The sequence below is a fragment of the Podarcis cretensis genome (genome assembly GCF_951804945.1).
Source record: "Podarcis cretensis genome assembly, chromosome: 9".
In the NCBI taxonomy this organism is placed as follows: Eukaryota; Metazoa; Chordata; class Lepidosauria; order Squamata; family Lacertidae; genus Podarcis; species Podarcis cretensis.
The window spans coordinates 1,271,513-1,288,772 of NC_137178.1; the positions used below are offsets into that span (position 1 = coordinate 1,271,513).

At 49.8% G+C, this 17,260-nt stretch overlaps 1 protein-coding gene across 1 annotated transcript in view; it reads left to right on the plus strand.

The window, feature by feature from the left end:
* EXOC6B (exocyst complex component 6B) overlaps window positions 1-17,260 on the plus strand; it is a 225,406-nt gene that overhangs the window by 173,665 nt on the left and 34,481 nt on the right. The window contains exon 20 of the mRNA XM_079990810.1: window positions 2,403-2,476. Within this exon, the coding sequence (XP_079846936.1) occupies window positions 2,403-2,476 (74 nt within the window). The remainder of the gene's footprint in view (window positions 1-2,402; window positions 2,477-17,260) is intronic.

A 17,260-nucleotide genomic window follows, 5' to 3' on the forward strand; every position in this document is an offset into this window, starting at 1 on the left:
GTGGTGGCTGGAATTAAACAGCAGGTTTTGCACACTTGTGCTCTGACATCCAACTGGCAAGCTGTGCTCAGAATATGACCTCTCTGGCTGTTCAAGTTGCTCGGAGAACTCTGTGCGGCAAGTGACTCATAATAATAATAATAATAATAATAATAATAATAATAATAGACATCTGGTGCATCTTAAGAAAACCATCTCATCAGTTTGTGGCATCTTGAGGCTGGGAGTTTGATCTCCATATGATGCCATGTTTTTGTTGTTGTTTAGTCGTTCAGTTGTGTCCGCCTCTTTGTGACCCCCTGGACCAGAGCACGCCAGGCACTCCTGTATTCCACTGCCTCCCGCAGTTTGGTCAAACTCATGCTGGTCGCTTCGAGAACACTGTCCAACCATCTTGTCTTCTGTCGTCCCCTTCTCCTTGTGCCTTCCATCTTTCCCAACATCAGGGTCTTTTCCAGGGAGTCTTCTCTTCTCATGAGGTGGCCAAAGTCTTGGAGTCTCAGCTTCAGGATCTGTCCTTCTAGTGAGCCCTCAGGGCTGATTTCCTTCAGAATGGAGAGGTTTGATCTTCTTGCAGTCCATGGGACTCTCAAGAGTCTCCTCCAGCCCCAGAATTCAAAAGCATCCATTCTTTGGCAATCAGCCTTCTTGATGGTCCAGCTCTCACTTCCATACATCACTACTGGGAAGACCAGAGCTTGTATGCCATGTATGGAGTTGTAAATCAACCATGGCCCATGACGTCCATTTAGACTGCAGGTGAGCCAAGGAATCTGCCTGACACAGGGTCAGAACCTTGGTCCATCGAGCTCAGTATTACAAGCACTGGCTGGCAGTCAAGTATTACAAGCACTGGCTGTGTTTTGAATAAAAGCCTAATAACAAGTTTCCCTCTCTACCACACACCCAGCTTCCCAAGGCTTCTTTTTTCATTCCTACCTTAGATTTTGTCCCGATGACAAATAAATCTTAACAAGTAAGAAAATTTCAACATGGGAAAGACGTCTATTAATTAATTTTCAATGTGCATCTTGAGCGATCAAGAACTCCTCAACCTGGTTAGTGGTTCTGCCATCATTTGCCAGGAACCTGCTCATGCTAAGTTTTGGGAGAGCCTAGAAGATGTTGCCTCTTGAGTGACACCCTGCAATGAGTCACTGGTGCCCAGTCTTCCCGGCCTTCCTGGAGGGTACAGAGTGGCCTGCTGCATTGCTGAGGCTGGCCCAGCTACTCTGATCATCCAGTCTTCACTTGGGGCACCCGTAAAGCGAAACACAATCGGAGAGATGCACCCCTGCAACGTTGCTGCTACACAACGTCTTGTGTAGAGCAGCTGCCTGAGGGGACCCAAGCCCTTGGACCAGCCTTGCGTGTTTCTCCAGCATCTTGGGTAGTGATGCTCTTCCTGAAGTCCTGGCCAGTTCCACCAACTAGTAGCATGTTAGGTGAACAATTTAGGGAGATGAAATGTAGTCTCCTCTTGTGATGTTCAGGGCCCTGAGTTTCCTAGGAGGGAGATGCTTCTAGTTTACTCAATGCAGGCAAGAGGAGGTGGCCTTGCTTAACCTTCAGTATGTGAACTTAGCAAGGCAGCAAACAGATCTTCAGCATTCGTACTGTGTTGTTTGTGATGTGGTGTTTCAACAATTATGCACCACATTATGGATTTAGACCCGAAACTTTGAATCCAGGTGGCGCAGAAGAGAGAAGGATCTGAGGATCTTTCCCCTGACCCCTCTTGCCATGAGCTGCTTGTCCAATGGCCGCCTTCAGAATAAATGGCTGTTTCCTGCAGTGGCAGCGGTGGTGCTTCCCCCCACTTTCTGGTCCTCGTGCAAAGATATGATATATCAGTTGGAGATGTTATTCTGTTCCGACGTAATTAATGGAGCAGCCTGGCTTATTTATTTTTGACAAATGTGCATAGATCACTGTGACAGGCATGAAATTAGAAAATTCCTTCAGTGCCCCCAAATATAAATAGCTTTCGGAACTGAAAAGGGTTTCACAGCTGAAGATTTTATTGTGTTGGGAGGAAAACTTTTTCCATTGACCCCCACCCACCCCCCGTCCTCTCCCTCCATTCCCCCAAATGCTTTTCTTCTTTGCAAATTGTTTGTCCATTCACAAAACAAATACTCTGGAGCCCAGTGAAGCTCATGGGAATAAATTTCAGGTCGAATTAGTACAGTTTCCTTGCTGTCAGGATGGTGGAATTAATGGTGTTTTGATGACACAAATTTTGAAGGGTGAACAAAAAGCTGGAAGGGAGGGAGACCTTGCTCCTTAGAAGTGCGGTCCTCCTCTCCCCCAGCCGCTGTTGTCTCCGCTGTCATCCGTCTGCCAATCTCCCTGTCCATGGTTAGTTAAAAGCGCTTTTTATCCTCTCTTCTTTCCCACAGAGTTTGCCAGATCCGGCCCAGTGCCTGGGTTCCAAGGGGACACACTGCAGTTGGCCTTCATCGACTTGAGACAAGTACGTCTTTGTGTTCTGGTGTTTTGTGCTCCTTTTAAGATGTGTGACTGAAGACCATCAGGTCTTAAGGGAAGGAGAAGGGGAAGGGAGGAGGGGGCGGGGTTGGCGAGCCAGGCCGGAGACCTCTCGTTCCTCGCCGCCATCGCCAACGTCAACCCTCATGGATGTGGCCACCGGTTTCATGGAGTTGCCTACGGCTCTCGCCAATGGAAGCAGAGCGGGAGAGGTGGCGGCAAGGTGTAATCGATAGCCCTTGGGGCCATGGGAGGGTTGGGTTGGATTGGACTCTATCCAAGTGGAGGAAAGGTGGGCTTGGCCTGGGCCGCCTGGGCCCTGAGCAGGTGCTGCTCCTGCTGGCCTGACTTTTGTCTTTGCGCATAATGCCTGGCTGAAGGGATTTGCATTCCACTGTGCGCAAGGAAGGGGTGTTTGTATGTGTGTGCGTGCGTTTCGTTGGTGCGTCCTGGGGGAGGCGAATGTTCTTTCTCACAGGCGCTGCCTCCAGCCCCAAACTGTGCTGCTTCTGTTCCCGCTTCCGCCGGTGGCCAGAGGCTCCGCCCATTAGTGGGACCTCATTGTGGCAGCCTCGCCGATTGTGGTGGGCCATAGGGTGCCCCTGGGCTTTGGCAAGCGCAGATGCGGAGGAAAGAGGCCATTTTCCAGCAAAGTCATTTGTTACGGAGTGGGGGCGACACCCCGGTCTGCGTGGGGGGCGTGTGGGGTGGTGGCGGGGGCCTCGCTTCTGTCATCTGTTGGCAGTGAAGATGGATGGTGGTAGAGGAGAAAGTCTGAATGAAGTGAGATGCAATGACTGATGCCCTTTTTTCATCAAAACAATCTTTGTCCATTAAAAGACACCCCGCTTTGTCTCAGCTGCCACGATGATGCAGTGCCGTTTGTTTCCGAGGCTGACATGGGCTTACATTCCCAGTGGCATTCTCTGGACCACGGGGTGTTTCTGTAGCCCCCATCGGCTCTGCTCTCTTCCCAACCCTCCCTCCTTCCCTCCCCACTATCCCCTTCCCTGCCAAGTCGGCTTTCAGCCTCTCTACACCCCGAGGGATCAGGCCATCCCACAACGCCTTCCATCCTGGGATGTGCCGTGGTGCGGACTCATTTCCCCGTCGGAGGTTGCTGTTTTGCCTCGTTTGCAGACTCTCCACAAAGTGATCCCAAATGCTGTGGAAGAAAGAGAAGACCCCAGATTTGAGGCCAAGCGTAAAAGCTGAGATTGCTCTGATGACTTTGACCAGAAAGGTCTTCCTAATGTTTAGTCAGAATCTTCAAATGGCAAGGAAGGAGGTTATGACAATGTCAGGAAGTACTTTCTGATTGTGAAGGTGGTGGACTCTCCTTCCTTGGAGGTTTTCAAGCAGAGGCTGAGTGGCCATCTGTCATGGGATTCTTGAGCTGGAATTCCTGCATTCCAGCAGTTGGGACAAGATGACCCTGGGAGCTACCTTCCAATTCTATGATTCTGTGACTGCTCTGAGCTTGGACCATGAGCAGTGAGATGCTTCAAGGAAGGTTCTAAGCAGGGCAGGAGAGACTCCTGTGATGTTCTACTGGGATCATAGTCAGCCCACTGTCTGGGAACAACACAGATTCATTCTCAGACTAAACCACCAGCGTTTACAAGCGCTGCTCTGGTTTTGGTGTTTCGTTGTGCCAGAAGTGGCTTGGCTTAGTCCCAGTAGCCACATGACCCAGAAAAACTGACTATGGACAAATGCCAGCTCCCTCGGCCTGTAAAGTGAGATGAGCGCCGCAACCCCAGAGTCGTCTGCGACTGGACTTAACTGTCAGCGGTCCTTTACCTTTTACCTGTCTCTCTGTGTAATCCTTTTGGAAAACTGCTCACAAATGGGCACCTGCAGTCAGGATTTCAATGGTTTGGTTCTCAGGACCCCTCCTCGTGGCCTTGGCGCGCTTGCTCCTTCCTTGATCTGGGGAGGCCCTCCCGTTCTATACAAACCACTCTCCTTGCTCTCCAAAGGTGCCCGGTCTGACCCAGCCACCTTTGAGCAACAGATGCCCTGCCCTGTAGCCCCCTGCCCTAGGCACGGTGGCAAGGCAGCAGTCGCAAAAAGCAAAGTTGCAAGAAGCCAAGTTACAGGGAACCAGGCAGAGGGCCTTCTCGGTAGTGGCACCCGCCCTGTGGAACACCCTCCCACCAGATGTCAAAGAGAACAATAACTTTTAGAAGACATCTGAAGGCAGCCCTGTTTAGGAAAGCTTTTAATGTCTGATGCATTACTGTATTTTAATATTTTGTTGGAAGCTGCCCAGAGTGGCTGGGGTATTATTATTATTATTATTATTAATAATAATAATAAATTATAGAGGTAGAAAACTACAGGCTTCTGAATAGCTGCTTGGATCCCCTGCGTCTCCAGAGGACAGCAGCCTAGCTCTGCTCCAGAATTGGAGATGATGCTGTGTGGTCCAAAATGCCAAGGAGTAGCTTTGCTTATAAGAAAAGGAGGTCAATATACATATCACTAAAGTGTTGCTTTCCCCCTTCTTCCCACTACACCCCGCTTAAACCGTATTCACAGCGACATATTTCAAGTCCAGATGCTTTGGAAAATAATTCCTAGGGCTGCTAGGAATGGGAGTGCACAACGTTTGGGAGGAAGGGCACGTATAAGTTTAATTGATAATAACAGGGTTTTGAAAACCGCTTAGAGATTTTGCAGGTATTAGAGCCCTGTTAAATATGGTTTTGCGGGGGGGGGGGGATGAAAAGTAGCAGGCCAGCCCCCTTCACCATTCCCCACAGGGGGCTTGCCAGCCCCTCTGTTGCCCCAAGGACACCCAGGGACGGGACGGGGTCTCTAGCCGTCGCTTTCGAGATGCTGTCTGCATTTATTCTGTACCATCTTTGTTCTGCAAAAGGGGCCTCAGCGAGGCTGATGGCTGAAATATTTTGGCACAGCCAGGAAAGAAACTGCAGTTACATTTACTGGTATGGCTGCGTTCGCCCAGGCTACGATTATTTAATACTCGAGTCAATCGCAGCCAGTTTTAATACAGTGTCAGATTCCAGCCTCTGAGTAAGTCGGCTGGATCCTGCGAGAGCTTCTGCTGCATCAAGGCGATTTAGCTTCAGAGCTGCAACTTGACTCTGAATTGCTCTTCATTTTTTTTAGCATGTGAGCTGCGCTTTCCCCACGGGGAGGGCGAGTCTTCAGCCCCCTTGCTTCTGCTCCAGAACATTTGCCCAGGTGCCGTTGGTTCCCTTCCCAGGCCTTCAGCCAGTAGGGGGTGCTGTGGGAGTATCAACCAGCAGCCCCCCCTTTTTTTTTGCAAGGAAGAGGGTATATGCGACCTGCCGCTGGTCCAACTTGGCCTCGCAGCCAAAGGGGCTCAAGTTCCAGGTCTGAAAAATCACCCCCTTTCTTAATACCAAGTGCACGTTTTGAATTAAAACTGTCGGAGCTGTTGATTTGCTTATATTGAGGGATGTGTGCAAAGTATTTGCACAATCGGATCCACAGCCATAGGAACATTTCAACACTTGGCAAATGGCTCAGCAGGCAACCCCAGGAAACCTGTATCTGTTTGCGAGCCGATGAGCCTTGGTGTATCTGTGTGTGTGTGTGTGTGTGTGTGTGTGAGAGAGAGAGAGAGAGAGAGAGAGAGAGAGAGAGAGAGAGAGAGGGGATAGTGGCACAGGCAGGTGTCAAGTTTTCTCGTGTCCCAGGAAAGGAAACCGAGCAGCAGCAGCAGTAGCAAAGCCCTTAGTTAAGAAACCCAGTTGGCATCATCCCTCAGCAGACCAGATGGCAATGGCCAAGAAGTGGACTTTTGTGTGTGTGTTCTATTTGAGGTCCCTCCACTTTGGAGAAGTGGTGCCTTTTGCCAGTGGCTTGGCCATTTCCAAGAGGACTGATGAATGGACTTTTAATTAATTCAGATTTAATGGATATAGCGAGGACTTGCTTTCCAGGAGAAATTTTGAAGTGTTTTAACAGCTGGAGCGTACATAGAGAAGCCATTTCAAATCCAGTTCAGGCACAAACCTCCACTCAAGAGGCAGGTCCCCAGTGGGCTCTGAAGAGACTCTGATAATGGTGCCTGACTGATGTACAAGAGAAGAGCAGGAGGTCCAAGGGGCAGGAGGAGCCACCACACAAAAGACCCTGTTCCTGCATCCTCCTGTTAAGGTGGTAATTGCGGGAGGTCCTGCAGCAGATCACGTACAAACACTTGATTGATATATTCATGGATCCACCTATATCCCATTTTGCCACCCCAAAGCGGGGTCTCTGAGCAACCAGCAAATTCAAACAAAACAAAACAAAAAAATTACTGAAAACAACAAATCACAAACAATAGAAGCTGAGGACACCATAATTTAATGGGAAAGAAGTTGGTGTTAATCTCTTTCTCTTTTCTGAAGCATAACACAAGGTAAATCTGGAGGAGGAATCTGGAATGGGGGACCTTGCACAGAATTGAGCCCCTGCCCCTATCCATTGTTTCATGAGAGTAGTCCTCATGGTTCAGGAGTTGGGATGGGGTGGAGTCAAATGAGTCAGGTGGCCCTGTGGAAGTTCAGGATAAAATTTCTCTGCCCTGCTTGGGTTGCTGAACCCAGTGCTGAATATTGCAGCCACTTTCATTTCTCCTCTTAACCGGAAAAAAACTAAATCTTGGAAGCTAGTCGCATTATGCGAAATGGATCCAGATGTGTTTAATTTACATGCAGTTATTTTGACTGCTGATTTGGTTTTCCTTGGTTCAGAATTTGGATTTTGTTTTTTAAAAACATATATCCTCTGGCTCAGAGCCTGCATATGGGCTTCATCCGACCTCTTACTCTTGCAAGCACACCTGCCTTGTGGAGAAGCGACCCAGCTGTGGCCCTGTGCCTCATCTTGAGCATTGGGGGGGCAGGAGCAGCATCAAAACAGGCAGACCCTGGATCCGAAACCCAGGACCCCTCCCAGCCCCGGGGGTGCGAGCGAGCGAGTGCCAAGGGCTCCCTTTCAGCACGTCTGGCCTCCCTCATTAATGGGACTGCTCTTGAGAATGCGCAGCCCCACATCCTGACAGGAGTTTGGGCGGCTGTGCTGCGCAATGCTCTTGGGTCAGAGCTGTAACCTGAGGAAGGTAAAAAGAGACCCGGCTGGCCAGCTCCCTCTCCTGGCGCTGCAGCCGGAGCCATGGTGAATTTTTCATCAGGTCCTATCTGGGCGAGGAGGTGGTGTCTGTTACCCAAGAAGGGGTCACCTGGCTCGGAGGGATGCTTCTGCCAGGGACGGAGGAGGAATCCTTTTGGGAAGACGTGCAAGAGGCCCATGAAGTGTGTGTGTGTGTGTAGGGGCCCAAAGAAACGAAGAAGAGGCGTCATAGGATTGTGGAGTAGGAAGGCATCTTCTTCTGCCTGAATTCGAAAACACCACATTCCTCGCCTCGTTTCTCTTGACTTCCTCTTTCCTTTCCTTGCTGGCTTTCCTTCCTTCCATCTTTTGTCCCACCTGCAGCCGTCCTTCGAAGCGTTGTGTTGAACTGTGGAGCCCCACGCTGAAGACAAGGCTTGCCCCCTGGGGTCTTCCTGGGACCCCCTAGGCCAGGGGTTCCCAAAGTGGGCAGTGCCTGGGGGCACTAGGAGCCAAGGGGGTGGCAAACGTGGTGCTGGCAGTGTAACAGACTACCAGACTTTGAAAAGCTGCTGTCGCTGGATCAAGTTTGTGAATTTTGTAGAATTAATTCAACTACATAGTTTTAACGGAGTCTTGAATGTATGTACAGTTCGAAAGAGTGAGGCTCCGTGATGGCAATTGCATCCGAAAGCAGAGCACACCCCTCACTGGGCAAGGCAGCTTCTTGGGGTTTGTGTTTCTCCTGCATCTGATCGCCCCTGGTTTTTACGTGAGTCAGCACATCAGATCTCATCAGTCTTTATTCCAGGGGCGAGATCAGGGAGCTTAAGGTTTTGAGGGCGGCTTGGCAGGACCAGCCCAAGATGCTTTGCTGCCTGAGGCAAAGGACGGGATTTGCTCCCCCCCCCCCAGTATCCCATGCGCATGGGCAGAGCTGGGCAGCCTGGCGGTTCAGCTCCCTCCGCTGCTGGTTGTGGGGCGCTGTGTCCGCCACCTCACCCGAGGGCAGCGAGGTCGCTGAGGGGATGCGAGGCAAGTTGCTCAGTGCACACAGTACTGTCTGTCCCCAAATGCCTGCTTCCTACAGACACACACGGCCTCACACTGTCTAACGGCAGGGCCGGCCCCATGGCTTAGGCTGTTTCACAGGACCACACTAGATGAGCCAGTGCAGCCAAGCTGCGTCTGCCCAATTCGCAGCAGTGGGGCAGCCTATTCTTTTCCCAATTATAATGATTTAGGAAGAAAAGAAAAAGAATGCAAAACAGAAATGCAAAAAGAAACGTCTACAAATTTGAGTAAGAAATAGAACAAGACCATTCATCGGCAGCATTAATTATCTGATGAAATCTGGAACTTCTATCAATTGCATCGTTCATTTCTGCTAAATAAAGACATTTAAATAGCCAGGAAAAGGGAGATCTCCAGATTTTTGTTTTGTTTTGCAGAATTCATTAAATCCACTAGGAGGGAAAGCATAAAATGTTAGGCACGCCATCTTCCAATACACACAGAGCCTCACTCTTCCTTTTTTTTAAGAAATCATTTTTATTTGGTTTTACACAGTGCTTTTTCCTGGGGGGGGGGGGGATGCAGGGGTACGTATACTCCTAAACATTTTATGAATAAGTTTGGACTAATTGAGGGGAAGTATTTCAATATGAGTGGGAAAATGAGAGTACCCCTAAATATTTTTTTAGAAACTCCCCCCCCCACTGATTTTACAAATACAAAGTTATAAAAATTTAAAAAATATAACTATATACAGTGGTACCTTGGGTTACAGACGCTTCAGGTTACAGACACTTCAGGTTACAGACTCTGCTAACCCAGAAATAGTACCTCGGGTTAAGAACTTTGCTTCAGGATGAGAACAGAAATCGTGCTCCGGCGGCGCAGCGGCAGTGGGAGGCCCCATTAGCTAAAGTGGTGCTTCAGGTTAAGAACAGTTTCAGGTTAAAAACGGACCTCCAGAACGAATTAAGTTCTTAACCCATGGGACCACTGTACAGAGATTCCTCCAAATTTCAGGACTTCCCCCCACCCCCTCCATGGGGTCCCATTTTGAACATTTACAACTGCATATTCTTCTATACTTTAACTTTTATATCAATCCATGTTGTCCGTGGTTTTTGTTACACTACAAGTGAAATCAACCTCCTGGCAATGTTTCCATCTTCTTGCAGAAGTCTCCTTGTGGCAAGCCTGCATCTCTGCCCATGTGCAGCGTGGAAGGGGAATACTGTGGTACCTCTAGTTACAAACTTAATCCGTTCTGGAGGTCCGTTCTTAACCTGAGCCTGTTCTTAACTAGAGGCGTGCTTTCGCTAATGGGGCCTCTTGCTGCTGCTGCGCCGCTGGCACACGATTTCCGTTCTCATCCTGGGGCAAAGTTCTCAACTCGAGGTAACTCTTCCAGGTTAGCAGAGTTTGTAACCTGAAGCGTTTGTAACCTGAGGCGTTTGTAACTCGAGGTACCACAGGGGTACAGGGGAAAGAAACAAAGCCTGGTCAGCTTTGCCGTTATAGGATCCTGTCTGCGGCTGCGAAAAAGCCCAAAGCAACCCTGAGTGGGGCCCTAGCAATCAGCTGCTGCCCTCTCCCCTTTGGCAGGATGGATGCAGGAGCTGAGCAGGGGGGATATGCTGCAGGAAGGGCAAGGACAGGGCAGCACACACATCCGATTTTTGGGAGTAGCTGAACTCACCCAATGTGCACTGTGTGCAGTTTCCATGTGTGAAAGTGGTGAGTTGCACATGAATGGCCCCTTCTCTCCCACTCCCATGCTCTCTGTGGCTTTGCAAGTGCGTTGCTGAGGGGAACGGCCCTGTCGCCATCTAACACCCCAGCGGCTTGAAGGTCCTCCGTGTAGGGGCACCGTGGGTCCTGAGGGCGGGGAGAAGCACACCCCTGCTGGGCTGTCATAGACACCTGCAGCATCAGGACCAGCTGGGAGGGAGAGCAGCATCAGAAGGAAGCAGCAGCGTTGGAGTTGAGGCTGTGGGTTGATTTGAGTCAGGCACCTGCCACAGAGCAGATGGCAATAAGTATCCAGACAAACCCCTGTGCTGCAAAGAGAATATCCGCAATGTCTAGGCAACACGATGACCATATACCTACGTAATAGACAATCTTTATAGAATTCCTTCAAACAATAACAAGTTCAAAATGAAATCTTTCATCTCAAAGTCTCTGAAAATCTTCAAATGAAGCAAGATACCAAACTTTGTACGATGAAAGACAAGCTGTGAGGCTTTGTGTATTCAGCAAACATAATGTCCAACACTGAACAGGAATTCTGAATATTGACAACTGTTTCGTAGAATTCTTCATCAGCGTGGTGGGAGGATATAGAATTGCTTCATGAAGTGAAAATAAAATTTTGCAGACGATGACCTGCATGGCAAGTTTGGTACCTCGTTTCATTTAAAGATTTTCGTGTTGCCTAAATATTGTCGACAGAGCAGATGGCGGCAGAGAGAGGGACAACTGAGGAACCAGCAGGCTGAGCATGAAGTGATACCCCGAGACCCAAGAGAGAGGAGCTTTTCTGCAGGTGGGATTCTGCTCCTGTCTTGTAACCCTCCCTGGGCCCTGCTGGCGAAGGGCAGGTCGGAGTTTAACAACAGTTGAGATGATGTTGATGGAGATAACCCTCAGGTCCTTGCAGTTGCATCAGGGATGAGGATGTCCCATCAGGCCCCTGGCTCAACTTTTGATTTTGTCAGCTTTTGTCTCCATGATATCATTTTAACATGGAAGGCGATGGGCTGCTTGTTCCCTGCTGTGAGGCTGGCGTGCTCTTTCTCTTTCCTCCAAACCCTTTTCCTGCCCTTTGTGCTTGACTCATTCATTCATTCAGGATGCCACCCTTCATCTACAGATCTCAGGGCAGTGTCAAAACACAAAATGCACAATATAAACAAAAATAAAATGAGACAGTAACCCCTTCCCCACACCCCATCCCACAAACCCATTTAAAAGGGTATAGGATCTCTCCCATCCTTGTCTTGAAAGCAGAGTTTAATTTTTCAACTTCCAAATTCCAAACATGAGGGGTGTTAAAAAGTTGTAACGTGACTTGACTTGGCAAATAAAAACATACTTTGGTCAAATTAGTATAATTTAGTTTTGATTGGTAAGTAAAATGTGTGTAAAATTGCATAGAAATTGTTTAAAAGGATTGCCAGTGACTTGCAGTTATGTTATATATGGTTATTCTTATTATTTATTTAGCATTACCTGACATTTTCAGAAGGTAAAATTAACATTCTTTGGTTTTCTGAAAGCAGTTCACGGGCCTCTCCATCAAACGTAGATGTACCAAGCTAAGTGTTGTCCAATCACAAAAAATCAGATTTTGATTCCTCACACCAAAAACATATTTTAAGCCCCTCACTGAAGATATATGTGAAAATTAAGTTTTGCTCCCTAAAATGGTGCGTCCTCCCGGCCATGGCCTGCCTGTTGGTGCCCTATATCAGACGGGGTAGTATTGGCGGTCATTATTTTGTCCTCTGAGCCAAACCCTTAGAGGAAGATTGACATAGTGCTTGAAGACCAGACCACGGGTCTCTTCCCTTCCCAGCAAGGCTGTTGCTTACATGTTCTGAAAAATGGTGCCGTTCAACTGAGTTGCAAAGAAGGCTACCTACACAAAACGTAGTTGCAGGTAGGTAGCGGTGTTGGTCTGCTGTAGTCAAAAATTTTTTTTAAAAAAATCCTTCCAGTAGCACTTTAGAGACCAACTAAGTGTGTTATTGGTATGAGCTTTCATGTGCATGTATCTGAAGAAGTGTGCATGCACACGAAAGCTCATGCCAATAACAATCTTAGTTGGTCTCTAAGGCGCTGCTGGAAGGAATTTTTTTTTTATTTTGTTACAGAAAGCGTGTGGACATTCAAAGGGTCTCCAGCAAACCCCCTCACCAGATTTCTCTGGGATCTGATATTTCTTTATTTGCCGGATGCCTCAGCTCCTCAGCTGACTCGTGGCATGATGCAATTTTTCCATTCCTTGGTGCTTGGCACCATCACACTGTGCGTGGGCGCCCACATGCATAAGTCCAGGTGTGCAAAAGCCACCGCCTGCATGTGCTGCCTTTGAGCCTCCAAAGGTCTCTGTCTTGCCGCAGTGGGGGTGCCAGATGTTGGCTTCGAAGGTGGGCTCTCGGGCCTGATCCTGACCAAGCAGCTCTTCTGCCCTCGCCATGAGAGCCGCTTTGAATTCACCTTGTGCTGATCTCCACTGCCAGGTGCACCTGGGTCTACTTGTCGCGGGCAAACATGCGCCCACCCTCTGCCCACGCCCACCCAGTGTCAAGGTGCCCACTTTGTGTCCTTTGCCATTCTTCCGGTTTAGCACCAGGTCACAGAAAGCCATGCTCTGGAGACGCCTTGGGCTGAGTTTATGCTGCCACGAATTCCTCCTCGTAAGGGCAGCCTGACAAGGCGAGTTTTGCGCGGGAATCAGCAGCATGTAAATTTCCAGAGGCCGGCCTGCGCTGGGATGGCTCCTTCCGCAGGCAGCTTTGGAGAGAGCCGTTTGTCAGGTGGGTGCTTTGCAGTTCCAGGGAAACGTCTCTGCTCACCTTAAAAGCTCCTGTGTGTTTTATGGGAGGTTCGCTGTTTAAGGCTGTGATTTAGTTCTGGGCAACCTTTGTTTTTTTAACGTGAATTGTTACTTTGAACTCTGCTTGGCCTTTCAGTTTTGCTGACAGAAATTTACTCCGCAGATGTAAAAAAAAATAAGTAGGTAAGGTCACTGGGAGTTGAAGCAAGCCGCTTGTGTGTGTGTTTGAGAATGAAGTTATAATTAACCCACTAGTAGTGGAAGTGTTAGCCTGAACCCTGTCTGGTCCCTTGGCACTCTGGCTGAACCTTCCTCTCCTGAGCGTGGCACGACCCCAAACAGGTGGAAATCAGAGGCTGAAATCTGGGACCAATTTCACACGGAGAAAGGAGCTTACTGGCCCCTTAGAGCAGATTAGCTCTCCGTGCCAGCGAGGAGAGGAATTTAATTGAGCAGTGCTAATCGGCAAATACAAAGTGGCCTTTGGCTCGTGCCATCCAGCGATACGAGGCACAGCAATTTGTTAAAAGCCGCAGAGAAAATTACTCCCCTTGACCAGTTGTGGAATTGATTTCCGACGTCGGCACTGGGGGGGGGGAGAGGGGAGGTTCTTGCGGTGGCCCAATAAGATTATGGAGAGCTGAAAATAGCACTTAATCTCCCTGTGGTTTGGATGCAGCTGTAATTACTCCACGAGGGCTGCGAGGTGTTGCCTGAACTCCACACTTCCTCCAGACGTGCGGGTTGAACTTTGCTGAATCTTGGTGAAATCCCACTTGGTGGAACTGAGCGAGACGACAGCTGAGAAATGGGTTTGCAGGGGCATCTTGGGTGGGGTTCAGGGTGCAACACTCTACCCCCACTAAAAAACGACTCTCTTTTTCGGGGTGTTTTTTTAAAATGCCTCCTTGTAAAAGGTTAGAGAAACGTTCACAAGCGGGGAGCAGGAGCCAAAGTAACTGGGCCAATACTTTCTAACCCCAGTCCAGCCACGTATCACCAGCTCATCTTTTGGGATACAGACCCAAATTCCCTGCCCATCGGGAGCAAAGGAACATGGAAATGTCAGGTGCTCCACCTTCTACCGAGTCAGACGCTGTTCCATTTAGCTCAGTATCGCCTACACTGACTGGCAGCAGTGGTTCTTCAGGTTAGCCCTGCTGGGAATCAAACTTTGGACTATCTGCATGCAAACCATGCTCTCTGCCAGTGAACCAGTGCCCATCCTCTGAATGCACAGGCACCTGCGCCGACAGTTGCTGTGGTTGGTTCCTTCTGCATTGTTCCCATTCGGATGTGCCTTCAGACCCGCATTCAGCTGCAGTTAGCTCCCCCGTTCTGGAATTCCATCATCTCACAAAGTTTCTTGGAACGGCACTGTTTTTAGATGCTCCCACGAAGCAGCTGTGCATGATAGGTGACTTAGACACCAGCAGCCCTCCGTTGCGTTGCACACTCCATGGGGCGGCAGCCCGTGCTTTTGGTCGTGAGCCATTTTGTTTGTATGCCACCTTTCCATTGTTCCAGCCATGCTCAAGGCAGCTTACAAACATGAAAAAAAGCAATTACAAACATAACAAGAGTAGTCCTGAACAATAAATACAGCATCAAACAATTTCCTCATAAATCATAACAAGAACTAAAATAAAGATACAAACAATATCAAAAACAGCAAGAAGCCCAAGAGTCTATTCTGGAGCCTCGGCTTTTGTAGCTGGAGTCAGTCAGGGCCTCTCAGGCCAGCAAGGCAGGGAGCAGGTCTTCCGGGACTCACAGCCAAGATGCCAAGATGGTCTCTCATCCGCTGTCCAGGTCCAGAGACAGGCATGTTCCGCCACGTTGTGTGTGATCCTTACAGGGACCGGGCAGAGCCCTTTGCTGCTGGTGGCACAGCCTTGGCAGCCGGCAGAGCTGCATCCTGTACCACTTGGCTTTATGACAGACAACCAGTGATTAGAGAAATGCGCGCAAGGTCGGACTTCTACAGGCGGAAGCTCTAAAGGCGAAGTGACGGGATACTGTCCTCAAGGGTTCAGAACAGGTTCCTCTGTATCTCTGCCCAATGTGATCATTGCAGGAGCCTGGTGAGCTAAAATAGGTTGAGCAAAATAAGCTCCCCACCACAGAAACCGATTATAGAATCACACAATGTCAGAGTTGGAAGAGATCATGGGAGTCATCCAGGACAGATGTCCATCCAAGCTCAGCTTAAAAACCTCAGAGGAAGGAGAGTCCAGCAGCTTCCAAGGGAGTCCATTCCACCTAGCAAAAGTATCATGTCTGAACCTCTATCCTGCGTGTCTAGAGGTTGGATGGCCATCTGTCATGGATGCTTTTGTTGAGATCCCTGCATTGCGGGGGGTTGGACTAGATGACTCTGGAGATCCCTTCAAACTCTTAAGATTCTGTGCTTCCAGACACAGAATTCTGCCCGCTGTGCTGTCTTGGCCATTGTACTGAAGCCAGGGAGCGTCCCCTTAAATCTACTATCCCTGTGGAATTGAGCAAGTCTCTAAGTGGAGCAGGGTGCATTGGAATTAATTTTTCTTGGTCTAGGTATAATCCTGAACTTGCCTCTATAAGGTTCGGATCCCTGATTAATAGAGAGAAGCCCCTTTGAGTTGTTTTCTGGCCTGTATAGGGTACCTTTCAGCTAGTGGCACGTCTTCCTGCCTCACCCACTGGCAACAGCAATGTTCTTTTTACTGCCAGGGACCTTAGAGTGAAGCAGAGCAGTAAGGTAAAGGTAAAGGGACCCCTGACCATTAGGTCCAGTCGTGACTGACTCTGGGGTTGTGGCACTCATCTTGCTTTACTGGCTAAGGAAGCTGGCGTACAGCTTCTGGGTCATGTGGCCAGCATGACTGAGCCACTTCTGGCGAACCAGAGCAGCGCACGGAAACGCCGTTTACCTTCCCACTGGAGCAGTACCTATTTATCTACTTGCACTTTGATGTTCTTTCGAACTGCTAGGTTGGCAGGAGCAGGGACCGAGCAACGGGAGCTCACCCCGTCGCGGGGATTTGAACTGCCGACCTTCTGATCAGCAAGTCCTAGGCTCCGTGGTTTAACCCACAGCGCCACCCGCGTCCCTTTTTGAAGCAGAACAGTAGGAATCTCAAATAGCTATGACTTCTGGCCGGCCACAGGCTCAACAGCAGCAAAAGCAGCAGCAGCAGCAGCAGCAGCAATGCACCCCATATCTCTGAGACCACCTGAAACATCAGACGTCTGATTCTCTCCAGGGAACGAACTTCTTCCCAAGTTTAAATTTGCCCTTCTCTCAGTATGTGGGTTCATCTCACCCCAGAACCCCAGTCTTGGGGCCATGGTGCTACTTGCATCCCTCCCGAATCCAAAAGCCTCTCTCTGAGCCGCAGCTAATCAGGCCCTTTGCTAAGACCCTGACCGGTTGAGTTGCTGGTGCAGCTCCAGCTGGGCAGCGCCCTTTCCTCCGGGGACACGCCTTGCCCCAGGGGGACTATCAGAGCAGGAGAAGGGAGCAAGTGGAGCTTGGCTAACAGGGGCTGTCATCCCATTAGCACCGGGACGGGGCGGGGGGTGGGGTGGGGTGGGGAGGAGCGGCCGGCGCATTAGTGCGCAAGGCTGCCACCGAGTGTGGAGCCCTGTCTGTTTAGATTACAGGGAGGGGCGAGCCGCGGAGGACCAGGAAATTGCTGCTTGCAAGGTGGAGAAAGTTGATGAGCGGAGCGCTGCCACCGCCGATAACCGAGGCGGCCGGAGGAAGGGTGAACTCTGGGCGACCCGCTGCTATGCTGGCTGACCCTGCCGCACTTAACAGCCAGAAACAAACCAGGTGGATTCACTTTCTTCAGCTGCTGATAAGGGAGCAGGGGCAACACCACACCCTGACCTGCACCTGACCCCCCCTCCTTTCCTGCTCTCCCTGAACTCGGCTGCGGCTGGCGATAAAACAGAAAGAAAAGGCCCTGATAGCAGGACCGCAGACTTCGCTGGGCGGCTATATCTCGCTCCGTGTGTGCATAAGGGTGCAGCGGGGAGGGGGCCCAAAGAGGAGAGCCCCTGCGCAGAGCGCCCAGGCCACAAACTCCCCCTTTGTCAGCCTGGAGGAAAGCCGTC